This window comes from Cimex lectularius, unplaced genomic scaffold, assembly GCF_000648675.2.
Source record: "Cimex lectularius strain Harlan isolate CLEC.00 unplaced genomic scaffold, Clec_2.1 scaffold194, whole genome shotgun sequence".
NCBI lineage: Eukaryota > Metazoa > Arthropoda > Insecta > Hemiptera > Cimicidae > Cimex > Cimex lectularius.
Window position 1 is genome coordinate 410,889 of NW_019392734.1, and position 21,237 is coordinate 432,125.

At 34.5% G+C, this 21,237-nt stretch overlaps 2 protein-coding genes across 2 annotated transcripts in view; one reads left to right on the forward strand and one right to left on the reverse strand.

The window, feature by feature from the left end:
* The window catches only part of LOC106661157 (nuclear migration protein nudC), a 212,521-nt gene that overhangs the window by 165,150 nt on the left and 26,134 nt on the right, over positions 1–21,237 (reverse strand). The gene's annotated exons all lie outside the window — the stretch shown is intronic.
* Positions 3,370–21,237, forward strand: part of LOC106661158 — a 36,522-nt gene continuing 18,654 nt past the window's right edge. Inside the window, exon 1 of the mRNA XM_014384389.2 lies at positions 3,370–3,599. Coding sequence (XP_014239875.1) covers positions 3,534–3,599 — 66 coding nt within the window. The 5' untranslated portion in view covers positions 3,370–3,533. The remainder of the gene's footprint in view (positions 3,600–21,237) is intronic.

A 21,237-nucleotide genomic window follows, 5' to 3' on the forward strand; every position in this document is an offset into this window, starting at 1 on the left:
ATCCCTGATAGTATTTGTATATTACAAAATCCAAACTTGGTTTTAATAAGTACAGTAAAGAAAATGAAGCAACCCAATACTTAAATTATGATCATATGTGGGTGTTTTTTAGCAAAGAATTTGCGACACTAAACGGTATGTCTTGTACCAGAATTATTTCAGAACAGTAAGAGCCGAGTGCACTTTTCTGTTTTGGTATTTTTTAATTTGTCTTATGCACGAAAACCGATCGCGTCATCCCCTTGAACTTGTTTACCAGGCGGGAGCCGTTTTAGAATTCGTTATTTCAAAATTGGGCCATGCGTTACATTTTTCGTCTCGTTCATCGGAAATGGTGAAACGAAATTGCCCTTGGCCTGTAGGTGTCCACCGACGGAAATTCACGACCAAGACCGGCGTCATATTGGATTTTGGACCATTCTAACTTATCATTTAATTATTTAGGTTTAATTTTTTTTTTCAATTTGCCTTTCGATTTTACACGGCGCACTTGTGTCCGTCGGTGCAACCAAGGTCGTTCTTACACTAGAGACTTTCTTTCAATTAAACAATTTTCATGCTTGATAAATAATTACGTTTCATACACTATACTCATTATTTCAACAAAATATTTAATTTTTAATTTTCAACCACTACAAGAAAATGTGTTCTAAAAAATAGCAAACAAATATAAAGATAGTTTAAAAGTACGTAGAAGTGACGAAAAGAAATATAGCCCAATCATAATTTGTGATTCTTTAACTAAGAAATTTTTGACTAACAGCGAATTATCTGACAAGAAATTTTGGAATTTCACCCTAATTTAAGGCATTTTTCTTTATCAATAAGTTGAAAATTCCAAGATTAAGAATAACAAATTTATAGATTAATTGTAGTAGAATTTTGGGCTAATTTAGTAATAATAATACAAAAGTACGAGTAATACAAAATTAGTAAGAATATATTTCATCATTATGTAGATTTCTTGGAGCACCGATCTACATACGTTCAAGTTGACAGTGACCTACAAATGACAGCTGCACGCTTAAGCACCTGAACTACGTTTTTTTTAATATGCAAAGGCGAAAATAATTAACAAGCTTAAATTCTTTTGTAATTTCTTCTTGACAACTGTGGTGTGATGAACGTGCAGCCGTTGGGTGTATCAGTTATTTTAATTTGTAATCAAGCTAAGACGCATCCAAATGACCGAAAACGAACATCTTCAAAATCGAGTCTGATTAAATTAACTGTCAAACTGGATTGATGCATATCATAAACCTAGCCCAATTATAGTCATGCTTAACCAAAACTCTCCTAACCTAACTTAACCAATAAAAATGAGTTGAAGTGGGGTGTATGGCAATTCAATTTTTGGAAAAGATAGTTCAACTCACAATAGTATAAGGCAGCTATCTGTGTTTCGAGTAATAAATACTCATCATCATGCATAAGACAAAAACACGTCCTTCGACATGAATTGTAACAATCCTTTAAAGTCTAAGCAATCCATGTCGAGAGAGGTATTTTTGTCTTATGCCTGATGATTTATTGTTCTTTATTAAGTTAGAAAATTCTATCTCGAGTAGAACTATTTTAAAAAAATGTAACCTAACCAAACCTTTTTTAACAGTTTGTGAAACAAGTTTAAATTAAAAAGGGTTTGTACATTTCCAATTGACGATGAGCTTTAATGGTCGAGATCCAGATATTGTCAAATTCAGTTTGTGTATAGAACTATGATTTACAAAAATGAAATGATATACTCATCCCACCTCTATTATTTAATAATCCTCATTTCCTAACCTCCCTGAACTAACTTGACAAACCTAACAACTTACAACTAGCGAACCCAACCATTCTAACCTAACGCAGCCTAATCCTAACTCTCCCTAATCTTACCATTCCTTCCTAACCTAACTCAATTAAATCCACCTACCCCTAACCTAGACAAACCGTACCTAACCTAACATAATCTAGCCTAATCCTACCTAGCCTAACTCTACTAACCTAGTATATCCATAACCTAACGCTAACCAATCGAACCATTCCTAATCCAGCCTAACCCTATTCCTACCTTACTAAACCATTCCTAATCCAGCTCAACTAAACCTAACCTAACCTTAACCCCAACCAGCTTTCAGTAATGACTTTTTAAAGAGCAGCAATGAATGTAGAATCATATTTTTGTTTATGAATGATGTGTATTAGCTAAAACTACAAATAGTCTGAGAGCGATAAATACATTGGGGATGTAATATTTCAAAGTGTTATATATTTTTGTGTTGGTAAGAACGGATTTTTGTGTTTCAAACGAAACTTTTTTGTGCAAAGCGAAAAAATGAACAACTAAAAATTTTTTAGATTTTCTCTAGAGATCTGCAGAAAGCTTGACTCGTGATTCAATCATTTTCTCATAATTTTGGCCGATCTATCGTCGCGTTTGGTCACATGTCAGATCACGTGATAGGAAACCATAAATCGGCAAAATCAAATCTGTCCTATTCATACTTCAAACTTAACAGAAGAATAACAAATCAATTTTTATGGTAACAAACCCTTAAAAAGAAAATTTCGGAAGAAATTATCGTGATTGGCATCAGACTTCGATATTAAAATTTTGTATATAAAAAAAAATCAGCACTCGACGAAGGAAAATCAGTACCTTCGTCAAGCTCTCCAGAAATATACACATTGGGGCTTTGAAACTATAATTAACATATTCACGGTTTACAAATGCAACTATCTACATCCAACATTTTAGTTATAAACCAAATGAATATGAGTTGACAGAGGAATAAGGTCTTCAATCCTTTCATTCTACCCTCGGAATTGTAGCATCCATCTGGTTACTAGCCCATGATTATCAGGATAGGATTGATTCCAATATATAATATATAAATCAAACCTTGATAAAAAAAGATTTTTTTTAATGAATGTTAGCCAAAAGGTACCAGTAATCTGAACACGACCTAAAAAAAGGGAAATTGATATATATTTTTGTTTGAGCTCGAAGTTTGTTTTAAACATGACTAATGACCTTCGAATGACAGCTGCACCTTATGCACCGAACTAGTTTTTTTTCCAAAATAGGTTGAATCGCGAAAATGGTCTGTAAAAGAAAAGGGGCGCGCTTTATCGGATCTGGGCTCTCTTTGGCAGACTAATGAAGAGAAATTGAGGAAACGAGACCAACGCCGTGGCCACGGTGGTTTGTTATGACATGATAAACCGCGGACATATGTTCAAAGTTTAAGGTCATCCTGACTAGGCTCCTGCTGCGTCCAGAACTGAGCCGCGGCCGGACAAAATCCGCTTCTGGAGGGGATTGTCTGGATATCGCGAAGGAGGGAGGGGTTGACGCAACGAGAATCCCCCGAAGTAAGAGAGGGTCAAGATCAGTCTCTAGTCAGTCGCCGCGGGAGCGGCACGCGAGAGAGGGCTAACATAGAAAAAATATATTCTTTTCGGAAAAAATTTTTTGATTTTGCCGCCCGAACAAAACGAGCTTTTGTGTTACTGGATTGTGTCACCAACGGATACAGGATCGTGTCATGCCTCCGGTCCCGACGACGCCTCAAGCGCACCCCCAACACCCTCCTGAAACGTCTACCATAAACGTAAGTAAAATTGCAAAAAAAATGTACGGTGTTACATTTTAAACCTCTAAAGACGGTGAAGGGAAATATAATCAATAAAAAAAATTAGATGTCAGGACTTAAATCCATTTTCTGCAGAACTGCTTTATCGAAGGAATTACCCTAGAGAAGTACAGTAGGGGCAATCTGATTAAATTGAAAGGGGATTTGAAAATCTGCACTGGCCGCACACGACAACCTCAATAAAAATCCAAGGACGATTTTTCAGCTGGACTTGGCGCCTTATAACCTTTTGAAAAAGTAAAATGGGGTCTCATGACAGCAGACCTCGTTTTAAGACCTTAAGCCGGACAGAAATTTTTTTTTTATAAAAAAAAAATCATAAGGCTGAAGAATTGATTCCCAATTTGCCAATGTCTCGTTTCAAACGCCGACTAGACATTTGTCTGCCATAAAAAGATTTAGCAGTTAAGCAGGTTTCATTAGTTGCAGTGAAAGACTTACCTAAGGTATTTTTAGGTCGTGCTATATGCTAAAATAAAATGACTTCATTTCTTCTATCGTAAAACTTTAAGCACAATACATAACAATTTCAATCAAAACTGAAACCACAAAACTTAACGATGATGATTCCCGTACAAAACTTGAACAGAACCCAAAACATTTCGCATTACTGTAATCACTGAATAATTAATTAAAAATAGCATTAATAATAAATAAATGTATGTGAAAGAAGGGAAGAAAGAAAGAGTGAAGAAAGCCGGGAACTGAGGAGGGGGCGTGGGAAGAGCACTATGACATAACGAGTAATGTAAAGGTTAGCCCTCTATTGCACCCGCTTTTTTTATCATTTTTCCCCCCTCGACAAAGCGAACGGGTTGTAAACGAAATTGTGTAAAGTTATCGTCAAAGGGCGATTGAGACTTCCGCGAGACCGATAAGCCTTTGGAAAAGTAAGCACGTGTAAAAAGTAACTCTCGAATTACCGTGACTACGGCACAACAAATGAAAATGAAAGCGATGACCCAATTCGCACAAGACACAAGACAAAAGGAATCCCTTAAACAGAAAATGAGGGTATCGACAACGCGACAATACCATTTCTTTGATACATTATCGCGTAATTTTTAACAAAAAAACCACTCCGATAAGTAAGTGGACCAAAGAAAAAGTAAATAAATAGGATACTGGTTTGTGAGACTAAATCGGATATTAATTTGGTCCTTGGTCAACATTTCTACTCAAATATCAAAAGCACACCCGTATTCCAAGGGAATACATAAACATAACGATGCGACTTTACCCCCCTCTTACTTTTTTATGTAAAAAAAACACGACATATTGATATAAATTTAGATCCTGCGAAGATTGAAAAACACAAGTGTAAGAGTTTCTCGCCTGGTTTGTGCACCTTCACTGTCTATGAAACCAAACATGGTCAAGTTCAAGAACGGGGCAAAAGGCAACCAGATAGGCGCGGCATTTTAAAAACGAAAACAAGAATTTACAAACAAGACGGTTGGAAAACGTTCAAACAATTTACTAAATTTAAAAACAACCAGAAAAAATATACTAAACCATCTTGGCTATTGTTTCAAGTTATCTATCCTTAACGATGTCCTGCAAATCGACACATTTTCACAATCCTCGAGTCATTTATACATTTTATCGATTAAAAATGTACGAGGTACTTCAGATAACGAGGTATTTGCTCGAAATCAAGGACCGACAGCTTCTTAGTGGTCGTACAACGGACCGTATCACATTAAATTTCGAAGATATTGGGGTTGTTGCACTTCAATCTCATCGAGCGTGTGTTTATTTATCAATTCGCTTTTCTAGAGGATAATCTCGTAGATGTCTTATCTCACTCTAACCCGTTAATTGGAATTTTTCTCGTACAAATCGCATTGGTAAAATGTCAAGAAAGTCTTAATTAAAATAAACCAAAATTAAGCAACTAGCATCAATAAGAGGAAAGCCGTGGAAATTTGTTTTTCAATATAACTTCGGATATTTTATCATCTAGCGTAAACTTGAATAAAATTTGGCCGTTTCCGGTAATTTTTGGTCGTCCTACCCTCGATATTTTGGTTGGTGGTGGTGATCACTAAGCAAGTTTAAGTGAGACGTAAACTAGTAAAGTGTCACATTTTTAACTTGCAGTTTTAGTCATACACGTTTCTTTTCTCATCATATTCATTAGTGGTTTTGTATTTGATTTCACTGCCTTTAAGTTTATTTTAAATTTTATTATGTTTAATACCTATAGTAGCTATTGTAACACAAACCATAGATCATAATGTTCAGAAAGCATCAGGCAGGTTCACGACCCGGCAGAAAATAAGAGGAAATGTCATGAATAAAACACTAAATCAACCTTTAAAATCTGAAGAAATTTTGAAAAAAAAGGAAATGTTTTATCAACATTTTGTTATAAAACGAAAAAAGGAAAGGACCTGACTTTTCTAAGAGGATGTATATTTTATTTACACAAACTTCTCTCTTAAGTAAAATTATCGTTTCGCGAATGTCCAAATTTTTCCGCAAAAATTCACCGTCAGCAGTGTGTGCCCGAGATTAAACGAAATAAAGAGAAAAGGTCACCCATCTGAACAATGAACGTCCGTATACATAAATTCCAAGATTAAAAAAGAAAAAAAAAACCAGGCGAGATAAGCCAGCGAATGCGGGACGGCGTCTTTTTTCTTATAAATATTTTCAAGAAATAAAACGCAGCCTTGCGGTTTTTGAACAAGTAAAACAGAGGATTGGGCAATATCGCCCTACTAGGAACGAGGATGTGGCCTATTTCGAGAGCTTTGGTATCGGGGCGGTGAATGTGAGGGTAGGCCTCGACCGAACGTCCTTGTGCCTGCATTTCCCCCAAGAGCCATGGACTGGACGGCGCTTTCCCAACTTGCATGCACATTAGTGAAGTGGCATCTATTAGCAATAAGAGATAATTCAAATTTATAATGAATAGATTATAAATATTGAATATAAACCACAAAATACACTTACAGTTGAAGTACAATTTTTAAAAAAATCAGCCCGTTATATACTATATATTTCTCATATGATTACAATTTACTACAAAAAAAATCGTACTAGGTTTTTTTTTCGGATGGTATCTCGTAACAGAAATTGTCTGACCCCTTCGCAACTATGTCAAGTTGATTTGCTTTGGGAGAAAATTGAAGAAATTACATCATAACCATCATATTGTAAGAAAGGAGTGAGAAACAAAACAACATGTAAGAGATAATAGAACTAAGTGGGCAAAGAGTACAAGCACGAAGAAAAAAAGAATTTTAGATTTGTGGAATTGGTAACCACATACAGGAGCTTTTAATAAAAAATAAATATACAACTAAAAATAGATGTTTTTCATTAAACGTAAGGCGTTGAATCATTCATATATTATTAAAACCATTATATTACAGTAAGTGCTAACTTCAGTTTTTTATCACATATAAAATCATTCAGATAACCTACGAAATATGCAACTCGGTGAAAGTAAATTGAACACAGACATACCAACTAGAGACAGAAACACATTCGGGGGGAGAGGGAGGGAGAGAGAGAGAGAGAGAGAGAGAGAGAGAGAGAGAGAGAGAGAGGGAGGGAGAGAGAGGGAGAGAGTGTGAGTGAGTGAGTGAGTGAGTGAGTGAGTGAGTGAGTGAGAGAGTGAGTGAGTGAGAAAGCGAGTGAGTGAGAGAGTGAGTGAGTGAGAAAGCGAGTGAGTGAGAGAGTGAGTGAGTGAGAAAGCGAGTGAGAGAGAGAGAGAGAGTGAGTGAGTGCGAGAGAGAGAGAGTGAGAGAGAGTGAGTGAGTGAGCGAGTGAGTGAGTGAGAGGGAGAGATAAAAAAAACTAAAAATAAATGTTTTCCATTATTCATTCCTAAGACATCGTTTTTTTACCACATACAAAATCATACAGATGAAACATGCAACTCAATGAAAGTAAATTGACCAATACAGACAGAAAGACAATCAGAAGAAGAAGGAGAGGGGGAAGGAGAGAGAATAGCATAAATATTGCGAGATATTATCAGCAAGCAAACAATATAAAATAGAATATTTTTTTGGCAGAGAAAGAGAAGGAGAAATAAAGAGGTAGAGAGTACATGATAAATACAAAACAAAACTACCGAAAACGAGAGAGAGAGAGAGAGAGAGAGAGAGAGAGAGAGAGAGAGAACGTGAGAGTGAGGCAGTGCGTGCCATTCCCGCCCTCCATCACTCCCTCACTCACTCTACCACCACCATTCTCTCTCTCACTCTCTCCCTCTTTGTCGCTCTCTCCCACACTCACTTTTTCTATATGTTTCTCTAAATTTTCTCACTCTCTCAAGTTCTAACTACCTTCTCAATGCATTTATTTCTCACTCGCTATCTCGTTCTAATAATCACCTAAAACCACCACTTCAACATTTTTAGTAAAATCGTTATTTTTAGAAGAAATTAAAAACGAACTAACACATGAAAAGAGAATAATTATTTATTCACCTATTTTAATTTTTCAGTCCTTTTTACATGATACCTACGTATATTTAATTGTGTTTTACAGATAGAAAATTTTGTAGTTTTATAAAATTTGACTTTCGACTGGCAAAACATAATCCCATAGGCAAAAAAAAAATTAAGTTTACATTGGGTAAAATAGTAATATAAGTTTTTAACAATATTTTCACAAGAAATGACAAAACAACTCTTGATGTTTTCACAGCATCATTCTTGTGGCTTTACATATTGAAAAAATTGAGAGAAATAGCCAGGTATGTAATAAATTGACTGATAAATCTTGATAAAATAAGCCATTTCTTGCTAAATAAAATATTGCAAAGAAGCTGCACGTGTAAAAGATTTTTCTGGAAAAATTTCAACCTCACAACTGTTGGGTCGACAAGGAAAGGTCAACGAAACCGAGAACGAGAGATAATCGACTCGTGGCGGAAGCAAATGTAGTGAAATTTCCATCTCCTCCACGTCCTAAACATCGTGTATTGAGGTCGGGATGAGGATGAACAGCACATCGTATAAATCCAAAACGGCACGTAATGATTGCATCGAACAAAAATTTATGCTGGCATAAGGCAAAATGTTTAATTACAATATGTATTGTAAGCAAGTATTAGGAATTTTTAAAATTTAGACAAAATACAAAATGTATATAGCAGCTATCATCATATTTCAGCCGATTCTCCATGTTAATAAAAATCGAAAGATCGATAAATTGAGAAATGTTCAATTATAGGAATGAAAACTACGGTATTTTCTGCCTGGACTTTTTTCTCATTGCACGGTTCTACGGTTGGCTCAACAAGGCACAATGAAGATGGGATAATCCATGAAAGTTAGTTCGTCTTCACTCTGAGGCAACCAGGAGGTTGAGTTTCGACCTAGTTTTCGCTTCGTAACCAATTAGTACCTTATCCACAGATTCGTTGAGATCTCGCTGTTGGCACTTGTAGTATTTGTGAGTACGTAACTTAAATCGCATCTGGATCATTTTAAAAAATTGCGCAAAACATTATGTAATTACTGTCTCGATCCTTTTAAGTGTAAAGATACGAATAAAGTAAAATAAATTCGCAAAGGATCAAAAATTGATTGTTTTTTTTTTCTATACTTTCTTTCTGATGAAATTCAAAAACGCTTCGGAAAAAAACATTCAAGCCCATGCGTTAGAAGGCCGTTGGACTGGGTCTAGGTTACGCGGGTAACTGGAATTAATTGCTTGCTAAAATTTATAGCTTCGTTGAAATGATACTCTTTTTTTTTAATTTCTCTGGCGCCAGCGGTCTCTACTATAATATGCAAACTGGTTTAAACCTGTAAGATAATGATTAAAAATTATGGTTGCATTAAGCGACCTTCTTCTCCCTAAAGCGATATTTGGGATAGGCTCGTAATAAAACACGACTAAACCATTAGACTAATAAATAAATCAGCATCGTCTGTACCTCAAAGAATGCACTTTATGCAATACCAAACATAAATAAGGGAGAATATGCGAAACCAGATTTTAAACCATACCAAAAACTTCATAATTTAACATTTTTAAACTTTCTTTAAAAACAATTCATATCGATAATATAGAAAGCACCTAACATAAATGAGAAAACTTTTAAATTTAACGTTAAACGTTGACATATGTTCAGGCAATATAATACAGAAAAAATAGTCCACATTCCCTTAGAAAAATAAACCATTAGACAAATAAATAAATCAGCATCGTCCGTACCTCAAAAAATGCTCATTATGCAATACCAAACATAAATAAGGGAGAATTCGCGAAGCCAGATTTTAAACCACACCAATAACTTCATATTTTAACACTTTTAAACTTTTTTTAAAAATAATTCACAGAGATAATATGGAAAGCACCTAACAAATGATTAAAGTTCTAAATTAATCTAACATCTAAACAGAAAACAAACACTTTGAGCCCTGAAGATTATATCAATAAAGATCGAAACGTTGTCACGATAAAGAAAATGCTTTTCTAAAACGTACGTCACACCAGAGCGCATCTCACGATCTCCAAATAATAATTCTACATTAATGTTAAACGTTGACTTATGTTCAGGCAATATAATACAGAAAAATAGTCCACATTCCCTTAGAAAAATTAATTCAGAAGTAAAAACATTTATTTCATAGTAAAATTGTGCCAAACATCTACCAATAGTACAATAAAAAATAATAGGTAAGAATATGGAGGCCAAGATTTTAGGATTGGGGCAAAACCTCTTAATTCAATTTCAAATTTGGTCATAGATTCAAAAAATACAAAATGTAAATTACATAAAATAACGTTGGCCTATAAGTGAAAAAGTAAAAATACTATATTTACTTAATACCCCTAAGAAGATAGAAGAAGAAATTGCATGGAAGGGTTAAGAATAAAACCAAAAGAGTACAATTTAATTTTAAATTTGACTCTAGGTTCAAATAACACTGAATCTAAACATTCCCACGAAAAAATAAAATAATTTCAGATCGAGATTTTACCAGAATTTTAACATTTAAACTATGCTGTAAAAAAAGGCGCTAATGAATAGAATAATATTATTTGCATAATAACAAAGAGAAGAACATCCAACATAACACAATAATAATAAAAACCAAAATTGGGTTATTATTCCACGAATTGCAGGACCCCTTAAAAATAAAGAGTTAAATAGTTCAATAAATACAGATATTGCCAAAAAAATACTGCATAATAGTATTCTGACGGATATCCAAATGTAAGAATAAATAATAAAAACTCCATATTTGCTTAACATAAATAAAAATCATTGTAGACCCAGACTTTAGAATATAACCAAAATTTTATCATTTAAATTGTGCCATAGTTGAACTGTATAAAACATTGTTACAAACATCAAAACAACAAAATAAGAAAAAATTCCATATCTGCTTATTATTTTGCAAAAAAAAATTCGCTAGAATTTGCAGGCCCAGATTTTAAATTACAGTAAAAGCCCCATAACTTAATTTTGCGTTTTTCAGTAGCTGTCCAGCAGTTTTAACAAAAAAATTAGGTAAAACCAACGTAATGAAAATTCATTTGGAAAAAATTAATAATAAAGTTATTCACTGTCCTCCTTATCCGCTTAATCCTCCACAACTAGAAGCCATGAAAGAAATAATAAATGACCTAATTTCAAAAAAAGTAATCACGAAAAGTTATAGCCCATATGGATCACCCGCATTTTTAGTTCCCAAACCCGATAAAAAGTCATTCAGATTAGTTGTAAATTATCAAAAAATAAATAAACTAATAAAATATGTAGATTACCCATTACCAACCATAAACTCTGTTTGTGATTTTCTAAGAGATGCTACTTATTTTTCTGTAATTGATCTAAACCAATCATTCCATCAAGTTCCACTGTCCAAAGAAAGTGCCGAGTTAACTTCATTTATAGTTCCTTTTGGAAAATTTCAATATAATTGCCTTCCTTTCGGAATGAGAGCAGGAAGTGGATACTTGTCAATGCTTATTGATACAATATTTGCCGAAGAAAAATGTAAAATAGTTTGCTCATTTGTTGATGATTTACTAGTATACACCTCGGGACCTTTAGAAAATCATATCAGAGCATTAGATAAAATATTTTCAAAATTAAAATTAGCAAATTTAACAATAAATCCATGTAAAATGCAATTAGCACAAAAACCAATTAAATTTCTTGGCCACATCATTAGTCACAATTCCATAAAAATTGATCCCGATCGAACAACAACCATTTTAAATATACCTACACCACGAAACCAAAACAATTAGCAAGTTTTGTAGGCGCTATATCATATTACGCAAAATATTTACCAAATTTATCAGAAATTTTAACACCCTTAACCGATTTCAAGAAAAACAACTCAAAATTAATATGGAATGACAAAGAACAGAATAGTTTTAACACATGTTATAAACATAAAGTGCATAATAACATAGTGATTAACATCAAACATACAAAAAAACTCTAGATTTAGTTACAAACTCTATAATAGCCAGGGATTTTCAAATATTTGAAAAAAAAAATTAAACTCAATTTTTTTTATGTTAAGACCCTTCAAAACAAAAATTGCGCAATGACATTAACGAACACCGAACATATGTGAAAAAATAAAAATCCAATAATCCATATTATTCCTAACATAACAAGCGTGAATTTGCGGACCCAGGTTTTAATTTAAATCTCACAATTACGTTTTAATGTCCTATGAATATTTATACAGTACAACTTAAAAAATTAGCCCAAGTAATATTTTATTATCTAAGAGGAAGATGCGACAACTCTGCGATAAAAAATGATATAATTTATTATCCTTCCAAAAGCAGTGAAAGCGTTGTGGTCCGTACGTTTACGCTTTATCGTCGTTATTCAAGGATTTTCTTTAGGTAGGCAGCACGTACTCGACCCGATCATCACCTTCGAACGTGGAAAACGCTGTGACGATTACGAGGCCCCCCCATTTGACGGATTGCTCCAAGGAAGAAAACGTTTTCCGGAAAATCGGTAATAGAAATAAGGCCCCCTTTACTTCATATTTACGGCCTTGGATGAGATTTATTGCAATGGCGTTACGATGGTTGTTAAGCTATAATTTTCACTATACAAAGTCCGCATGACACGCAAGCAAGGCAAATATCCTAAAAATATCATAAAGCAGAATAATAAAGTACAAACACCCTGGCTGAAAATTTTAACCAATCTCTTTCCTATAAAACAAGTGCACATTTATTTCAAATTTACTATACTAAAGCTGAGGCAGTGATAGCACTACAAAAGAAATATAATTCTGAGGAACGTGATTCGATTGCATTCTTAAGAAAAGTTTACTTTTTTTATTTTATATTTATTTTTTAAAATTCTTACATCCAAGTGTATTATTATCTCGAATGGTATCACATTTCTGGCTATTGTTCTGATCACTTTCAAGGAAAAATTCCCAAATTGTATAAAAATCCGATGGTGTGGAGAAAAATGAGAATCGTCCATGATACGCTTAAGTATTAACAGGGTTATATAAAACAAAAATTAAAAAATATATAAGGAACACGTCTCTCATTTTACGTCAAGCCATCCCAATCTTCTATATACCTACTTAACAAATTCAAATTTAAAAATAAAATATAGGTCATCAATTAACCACTGAAATCGACTAGTAATGACCAAAACATAAATTGTTATCTATGTTTTATAAACCATAAAGCTACAATTATACAATCTCAAAAATGATAAGAAGTATCAATTTAGAAGTTTTCCTGCGAAAATAGATGTGTTTTTAGTTGGCAGAATTAGCTGTAATTATCTCTTTCTCTTCCCCCCTAGGTTTTTATCTGACATTAATCTTTATCATGTACTCCTTTCTAAACCGTAGCAACGATTTTGAAATATGTACTTTATATATACCTAATATAGAACCAACAGGTGAAAAATACATCTGTAGTTTCAAAGTGGTGTTAAGCAAAAATCTCTTAGAATAATAATTAAGTTTTTTCCTAAATTTCTTCCTTGAGAAACGAGTAATATCTTTGATCCCTGGGTAATCCTGGCCGGATAAAAAAGGGAAGAATTTCTTTTTAAAAAACGGTTCAATAAACGCCCTTAGAAAAAATTGTACGCCTTGTAGATTTTTCAATTTAGAAGCGTTTCAATCCTAGCTGGAAAAAAAGAATGAAGAAATAAGGAAGAAAATGGCATGCGAAATGTCACCGTTTCTTAATGGCCCAAATGGTGTTGACCCAAGATGATTAATAGCTTCGCAATCCTTTAAAATGATCCAGATTTTTTTTATACTTTGCACAGTGGTGAAACGATGACGTTTTCACTTTCTGAATGTCGATTTGCGTTGGGTTTTCATTTGCGAAAGTCTCAGGGAAGTCCGCGAGGACGTCTCGTTGAAGAGGCAAGAAGGACGATGAGCCAATTCGTCCTGCTGCTAAACGGGGGAAGAAGCGAAAACGGCTTGGGTTCAATTTCATGTTTTCTCCCGATAACCGATAATTGAACGATTATCTATTCATCGAGGCAGGGACCCCTCGGCCCAGTAGAAAAACTATATGTTTGCGCTTGAAATTCAAGCAATCAAGGAAAGACAGAATTAGCTGATAAGATCCGACTATTACAAGAGGCTAGAAATGAACGGTTATGCTAGCGAATATTATTTTTTTCGTGCAGCTACTTCAATGAAGCGTCTCGACTGTAATTGTATGTCGTACGTGTGCCACAGTTTCGGCCGGTTCACGTCATTTATCACATGACGTAAGTTTCACTTCCAGCTCTCCTTTTCCGTCATCTCACATCGTGATTGTAATACGTGGACCACGGATAATAAATTTTAATTGATTGAGGACATCATTCCTAGCAAAAAATGGCTGGGTTTAACTATTTCCAAAATTTGGCAAACATTTTACTTTAAGAAATAGTAAACGAACATTCTACTGATTGTTATCCAAAAGTTAAATAATTATCTTAATTTTGTTCAAAATACTACAACAATACTAAACTTAGTTAAAAAGTTAATGAAAAAAGAGTTACGATAATTTTTTTACGATAAATAAAAGATCTACGGGTTTCAAGTAATAATATAAAAAGTATTACAAAGCTAATTAAAAAATATGAGAAAAAAATTTGTGCTTTTAATGGCTAATCGAACAATCTTCAAATTTCGTGCCATAAATTTAAAAAAAAAGTTTTATAAAGCCAATTAAAAAATGTCAAATCAAAGTAAAAAATTGATTTTTTTTAAACTGTCACGACCATAAATGGCTAATCCATAAAATTTGAGACACCCCATATCATGTAGAAAAGGCAATATAATTTTTTACTTTCTTTTTCTTTTTTTAATATTTCAATCGTACTAATATTGTATTACCTGAAACAAATAGTAATCAAACTATGAATTGTCACATCTTAGAAAAAACCCACGTTCCGTAAATGACAGTAACTTCAATGGATAGCGGGTGTGTGGATGTAATTTATCAGCGTGACTAGACCGGGGTTATCTCCACAATTACCCCAAGGAATATGTCAGTCCTCCGGGCTGGTGAGAATGTCATTTATTCGCGAGAACAGGAGGGCTTATCCCCAGTTACCCCGAGGTATATCGAGGACTCTGGGGTAGTGTGAACTTAGTCTGGTTTGTGAATGTAATTTATTAGCGTGAATGGATAAGCATATCCCAATTAGGAAAATCGAATACTGTGGGGTCATGTAAATGCTCACCAGTTCTATCATGTTATGTTGTTTCTGAGTACTAGTGTTCGTTATTTGTGTTATTTTATTCACAACTGACGAGGCCGAGGTACAGAGAAGCTATCGGATAACGAAAAACGAGTTACCAAATATCATAAGCTGAATCCTCTTTAAAATATATATATATANATATATAAAATAAATAAATGGAGTTGCAAGGATAGTATAAAATATATAATTAAATTTGGAATTTACGATTGTTTCATTATTTATTATCGCTATTATATAATGAGAAATTTGGACTATAATGGTTATAAATTCAATGAAAAAAAAAAACAATTTAAAGACAATTTTAAATTGACAAAACTTTCTAGATGCTAATCAAATTCAATTTAAATTTAAATGATTTTGTCTAACTTTTTACGTTTCTGAAAGAGGCTAGTAATTTGGGAACAAATCATGCCAATGTAACAATTTCAGCGAAACAGGTTTTGAATTACTTAGCTGGAAATTTAACGATTGGGAAAAAGGTGAAATTTAGATTTTTAATTGCAAATACTAGTTTATATTTAAGGTAACTTAAATTTAAGAACCACAAACTATATCTGATTCTAATGGGATTTTTTTCAAATTTTTCCTAAGACCACCAATGTATTTTTTGATGGTAATTGTTTCCCAAGGTGATATCGAAATTGGCAAGTGTAGAATGGATCTGGTGACTCAGTACAAATTCAAAATGTATTTTTTTAAATAAATAAGTCTTCAAGAAAAAATATAATACAAGAACTAAGATTAACTAAAGAAAACTCCAACTAAGATTTATTTTATTGGCAATTTTTAACTTTTCCTTGATGTACCTGTTATAAATAAGTCTAAAATTAAACGTCGTGCTAAGAGTGTCCTTTAGTGTTGGGCAGGGGCAATTGACCCAAGCTCTAACTTCGAGAAGTGGAGTTTTTAAATTAAATCTCGTAATCAAAAGTTCAAGAACATCCCGCAGTTCAAACAGGGGGTTGCAAAATGTCACGTCCGTCTTCTTAGAGGCAAATAAAAACAAAAGCCGGCTTTCTAGAGTCAGCGGGTTAGAAAGAAGGATCGATCGTTCTTCCAAAGAAGCGCCGTAACCGATGGACTAAGGTTCCGAAACGTTTATTTCGCAAGCACTTTCCCTGGGTCAAGGTCTAATCGGTATATCCTTCGGACCATTTACATCGTTTTAATTATCGTGTTGCACCATTGGGTTATATATGTAATTATTCATTTCACGATGAAAAATTATCTAAAGTCCCGCTCTGACGCAATTGTTATCAGCGGAGCGAACTTGTAAAAACGTAAGAATTTATTTATTTTATTATGGAATTTTACACCGTGACATACCTTCTGGAAAAGCATCGTGTCTTCCATGAAACATAAATGCGCGCCCGTTGAAGAAGAAAGGGCAAGGAGGTAAATTACATAAACAGAAATCTCAATCCTTCTGCCTTGCGCACAAGGATAAAAACCCTGAGGATTATATTATAAAAATGACCGACAAAATTGTTAGATCTTCTGGAAATATCGATAAATAATTCTGGAAATACACTTCATGGCTTTCAATTGCACATCAAACTTTATCTGCAACATTCACTGAATTAAAAATATAAAAATAGATCAATGAGTGAAATGTTTACATAGCCATACAAAAATACTGCTATCATGTAAGACGAGAAAAAAAATCAATTGCAACAATTCTGTGGCCGATCTACATCAAATTTTGACAATTTTTTTTTTTTGTGGCTTTGCTTATACGCATACGGCCAGTGTCCCATGTTGCCAGCGACACCGAATTTTGCAACACAAAGAAGCCAAAGTTATTGTTCAAATTTAAATTCACAAATGTGGACTGACATACAAAACACACTTTGAACTTTTAATGACTTCCTTCTTGTGTCTGTCTTAAAACGCGTTATTAACGGTGCGTAAATAAAAAATTATGAACTAACTTAATCTAGAAACCAAAACAAAGAAAATGCACTCGTAAAAAATAATTTTCGAAACCGGATTTTTTTCGTATCAACATTTAGTGTATTTGTCGAAACATAATACACACTATACATCCTTACAAGAGCCATAAAAACAACTACTTCTTCGCGAAATCAAAGATCCGACCCCTTGTAACTTGTTAAGTTTTATTTTTTATTTCTTCTAAAGATATCAAATTGATTTTACCAATGAGGGTCTTTATTGTTGAGATTTGACAGTAAGTTAAGTTTAAGTTGAGTGAATAAGAAATTGAGTGAGAATTAGTGAAAGTGTGAGTGAGAGTGGGAGATAGTGACTTAATAAATGAGTGAGTCTGTCCAGTCAGTCAAGTGATTGAATGAGTAAGGAATTGAGTGAGATGGATGAGAGATTGAGTTTCAATGAGTGAGTGAGAGATTGGGTGAAAGTAAGTTAGTGAGTGAATGAGAAAATAGAAGAGAGTGAGTTACTGAATTAGTGAGTCAGTCCATGCGTTATTGAGTAAGAAATTGATTGAAAGGGAATGAGAGAGAGGGAGAGAGATTGAGTGAATGAGTGTATAAGGGAGTGAGTTGAGTATGTTAATTAGGGGGTTAATGAGCGAGATAAAACTTTAAAAATACATGTATATATTTTTCCCAGTGTGGTTCAGGAGGATATGAAAACATTTTTATGAAACTTAAACGAAGAAAGAAGGAAAAATTACATTCCTTAGGAACAAATAGAGCAAATCGTTGAGAATGAACTTCTTCCGTACGATTATTTATTGTTCTGGATCGCAAACATACAATTTTCAAAACGAATAGCCCTAGAAGGAAATAACAAGGGTAAACGTTTGTCAGATGGCATGTTCAAACTTCAGACTGAAACATTATAATTCTAATTTGAGGTCAAATCCCGGTTTCGATGTCAAACGAATACGAATGTTGGAAAATTTCCGCGTCTGGAAAAATTTATGGAAGATAATGAGACGCTCGACATTTAAAATTACAACATTCTCCACCTGGCAGTCAAACCGGGCGTCGTCATGTACCCGTTGACCATTTTTATCCGGGCTTATAAATTCAACAGTTTAGTTGTCTGCTGTCTCAATTTGAAAAGACCGAGATCAAGCTCTAATATTTGTTTTTTAAACACGTGGTAGTCGCAAGAAGAGTTTGGGAAAAACCTCAACCATGGGCGATATTTCACAACTTTCTTCAAACTGCATCTCGGAATAAAATAATTTTGCAATTTGCAATTACGCAAGAGGAAAGGAAATGGGATTTCCTATATGTTAAAATGGCCCCGACCCCTTGCAACTTGTGACGTTTTATTTTTATTTTTTTATTTTTTTTTCTTCCAAAGTATGACCCTGTGGGCAAAATGATTCGTCCCGGCGACCGACCAGACCTCCGTATCTATGTAGACTCTCAGACGGGGCCGTGGGATCGTAATTAGTTAGAAAGTCTGTCCCACAGGAGGGAACAATGATCATTGCACGGTTAGCAATATATTGTGAACGGGGATTTCATGTGAACGTGGCTGTTTATAATATTTCATATTTGAATCCAAATCCTCCCGTTCGGCTGACGTTCCAAAGCATGCCCTTCGATTGCGTACATAGTATGCAAAACCGAAAAGTTACGATGTTAACCATGTTATAAAACTATTTGCCATGTATCTGTCCTCAAATCTATGAATACAAGATAAAGGTCAAAATCGTACATTTCTATTTAGATCGAAGGAGATCCAGTCAACCGTCATCGACTTTCATCCTAAGAATATATTTATAACGAAGTTTGATTATCATTATATTAGTGTGTGATGATTAGTGACCGTTAATCGATAATTATTCGGAAATCGTGAGATGCGGTCTGGTGTGATGTAGGTTTCAGAAAAACATTTTCTTTATCGTGCCAACGTTTCGATCTTTATTGAGATCATCTTCAGGGCTCAAAGTGTTAGTCTTCTGTGTTGGCACTCTCAACACGACACGCAAGAATGGCACAATTACACAGAAGACAAACACTTTGAGCCCTGAAGATGATCTCAATAAAGACCGAAACGTTGGCACGATAAAGAAAATGTTTTTCTGAAACCTACATCACACCAGACCGCATCTCACGATTTCCGAATAATTATATTTAGTGGTCTATTGACCAAATTAATCTTTCAATTAATTAATCTTTTTACGTAAGATTTTGGTTGAAATGAAAAAGGTAGCGCCACGATCGGGATTCGAACCCACGACCTTCGGCTAAATACGTCGCCGCTGTTCTACTGTAGTTATAGCTCAAGTGGAAAAGCAACGGCTTTGCAGAACCTACGTATGCTCATTTTCTTCAGATGACCACTGGATGTTGGGTCCAGTCAAGAATCCCATTATAAGCTCAATTTTGTTTGTTCCTGCCCTTACCTACTTTTCTACACAGTTAATGAGGATTCTTGGTTAGTTTGTACACAGTGTCAACTGCTTAATGCTTTTTACCCGCTCTTCTGCCAACGCTCTGTAAGATGTCGGAAATACCCAACGATGTGGTTACAGCACAACTTTGTCGGTTTTACTAGAGCCAGTTTGGAGCACTGGGTTCACAACTACCCAAAGATTGATGTATTTGATTCAGTGTTCTGATGACTGTTTAGCCATCTGACTTGATAGTACTTTTTGGCCATCTTCTATCCGCACAGATTAAATTAAGCGTCTATCAATTGGAAGACATTCGTGAATATACATCGGTGCAGCGTATCTGATTTTGGGACTAAACAGTACTGTTCTTTTATCTTTTTGCGTCCTAAATCAGTCATTATTATAACAGATTGTTCATCGTTCACAGAGGTTTACATTTTACCCGGTTCCAATTCGTTCACACCTCCCAAGTGGGTACCAAGTTTTGTTTGAATGTGAGTGCCCATAATCCTTGGAATTTTATTGAACTTCTCTGATCAAGCTATAGTACTAAGTTTTTACTGTAGTATGTATTTAATTTTCTTAACGGTGGCTAAATATACTAACACGTACGAAGAAAAATTATCTATATTAATTATAAGCAATTAAATTGATTCAAATATTGGTTGTCTACGGGTCTTTGAAAGCATAATGCTGAAAAACTTTAGAGAAAGGGATTAACTATTTAAAATGTGGATTGTTACAAAATTTCGTCAAACACATTCTCTACCTGTAAATGTTAAAACGAACATGTTTTCACAAGATTAAAGTAACCGCTCTAAGGTAGGAAAACGTGTGGAAGAGAGATTTGCCAACCCAGCGTCAATTCGGATCATGGACGTGGGCGAACATCAAAATCTTAATTTGCAAGCAGATTTATGGAGCGGTTTATTCCAAAGTCTTGTTCCACTTTTTATGTCCATTCTCCCCACTACAAGCCCTAAATATGAGCAATCAAACTCATTAAGGAAGTGATTCGGTCTTTCAAGTAGATTGATGCTTTAATCTTAAAAGGGGTTACATTAGCAAAAATCCTCATAAGATCGGACAGCCAAGCTATTAAACATTAACATGTAAAGAAATCACATCAAAACTAGTCAGTGAATGCATCCCAAATTTTCAAAAGCAAGGGAAACACAACAACCTTATATCTTGGATGCTATGACACAAAGGAAGTTTGAGTATCGAAAAAGCAGAAACACCGCCCCGAGGAGGATCTGCAAGACCATATATAGGCCCTGATTTTCGGATAATAAAAACAAATACAGAATCTTCCATCACAGAATGGATCCAAATAAAACAAAAAGTAAAATGGATAAACTCGAGGGGCGCTAGGCAGTTATGCTAAAAGAACTCTCACCAAGACTTGCAAACTCACAGCTGCCAGACACACAGGAGTGTTATGGAACCGGTCACTGGTATCTGAGAACACATCTACATAACAAGGGCATATTCAATGATGATCCCATTTGCAGATTACGCAATGAGGCAGAAGAAACAGCATCTATATCATCTCT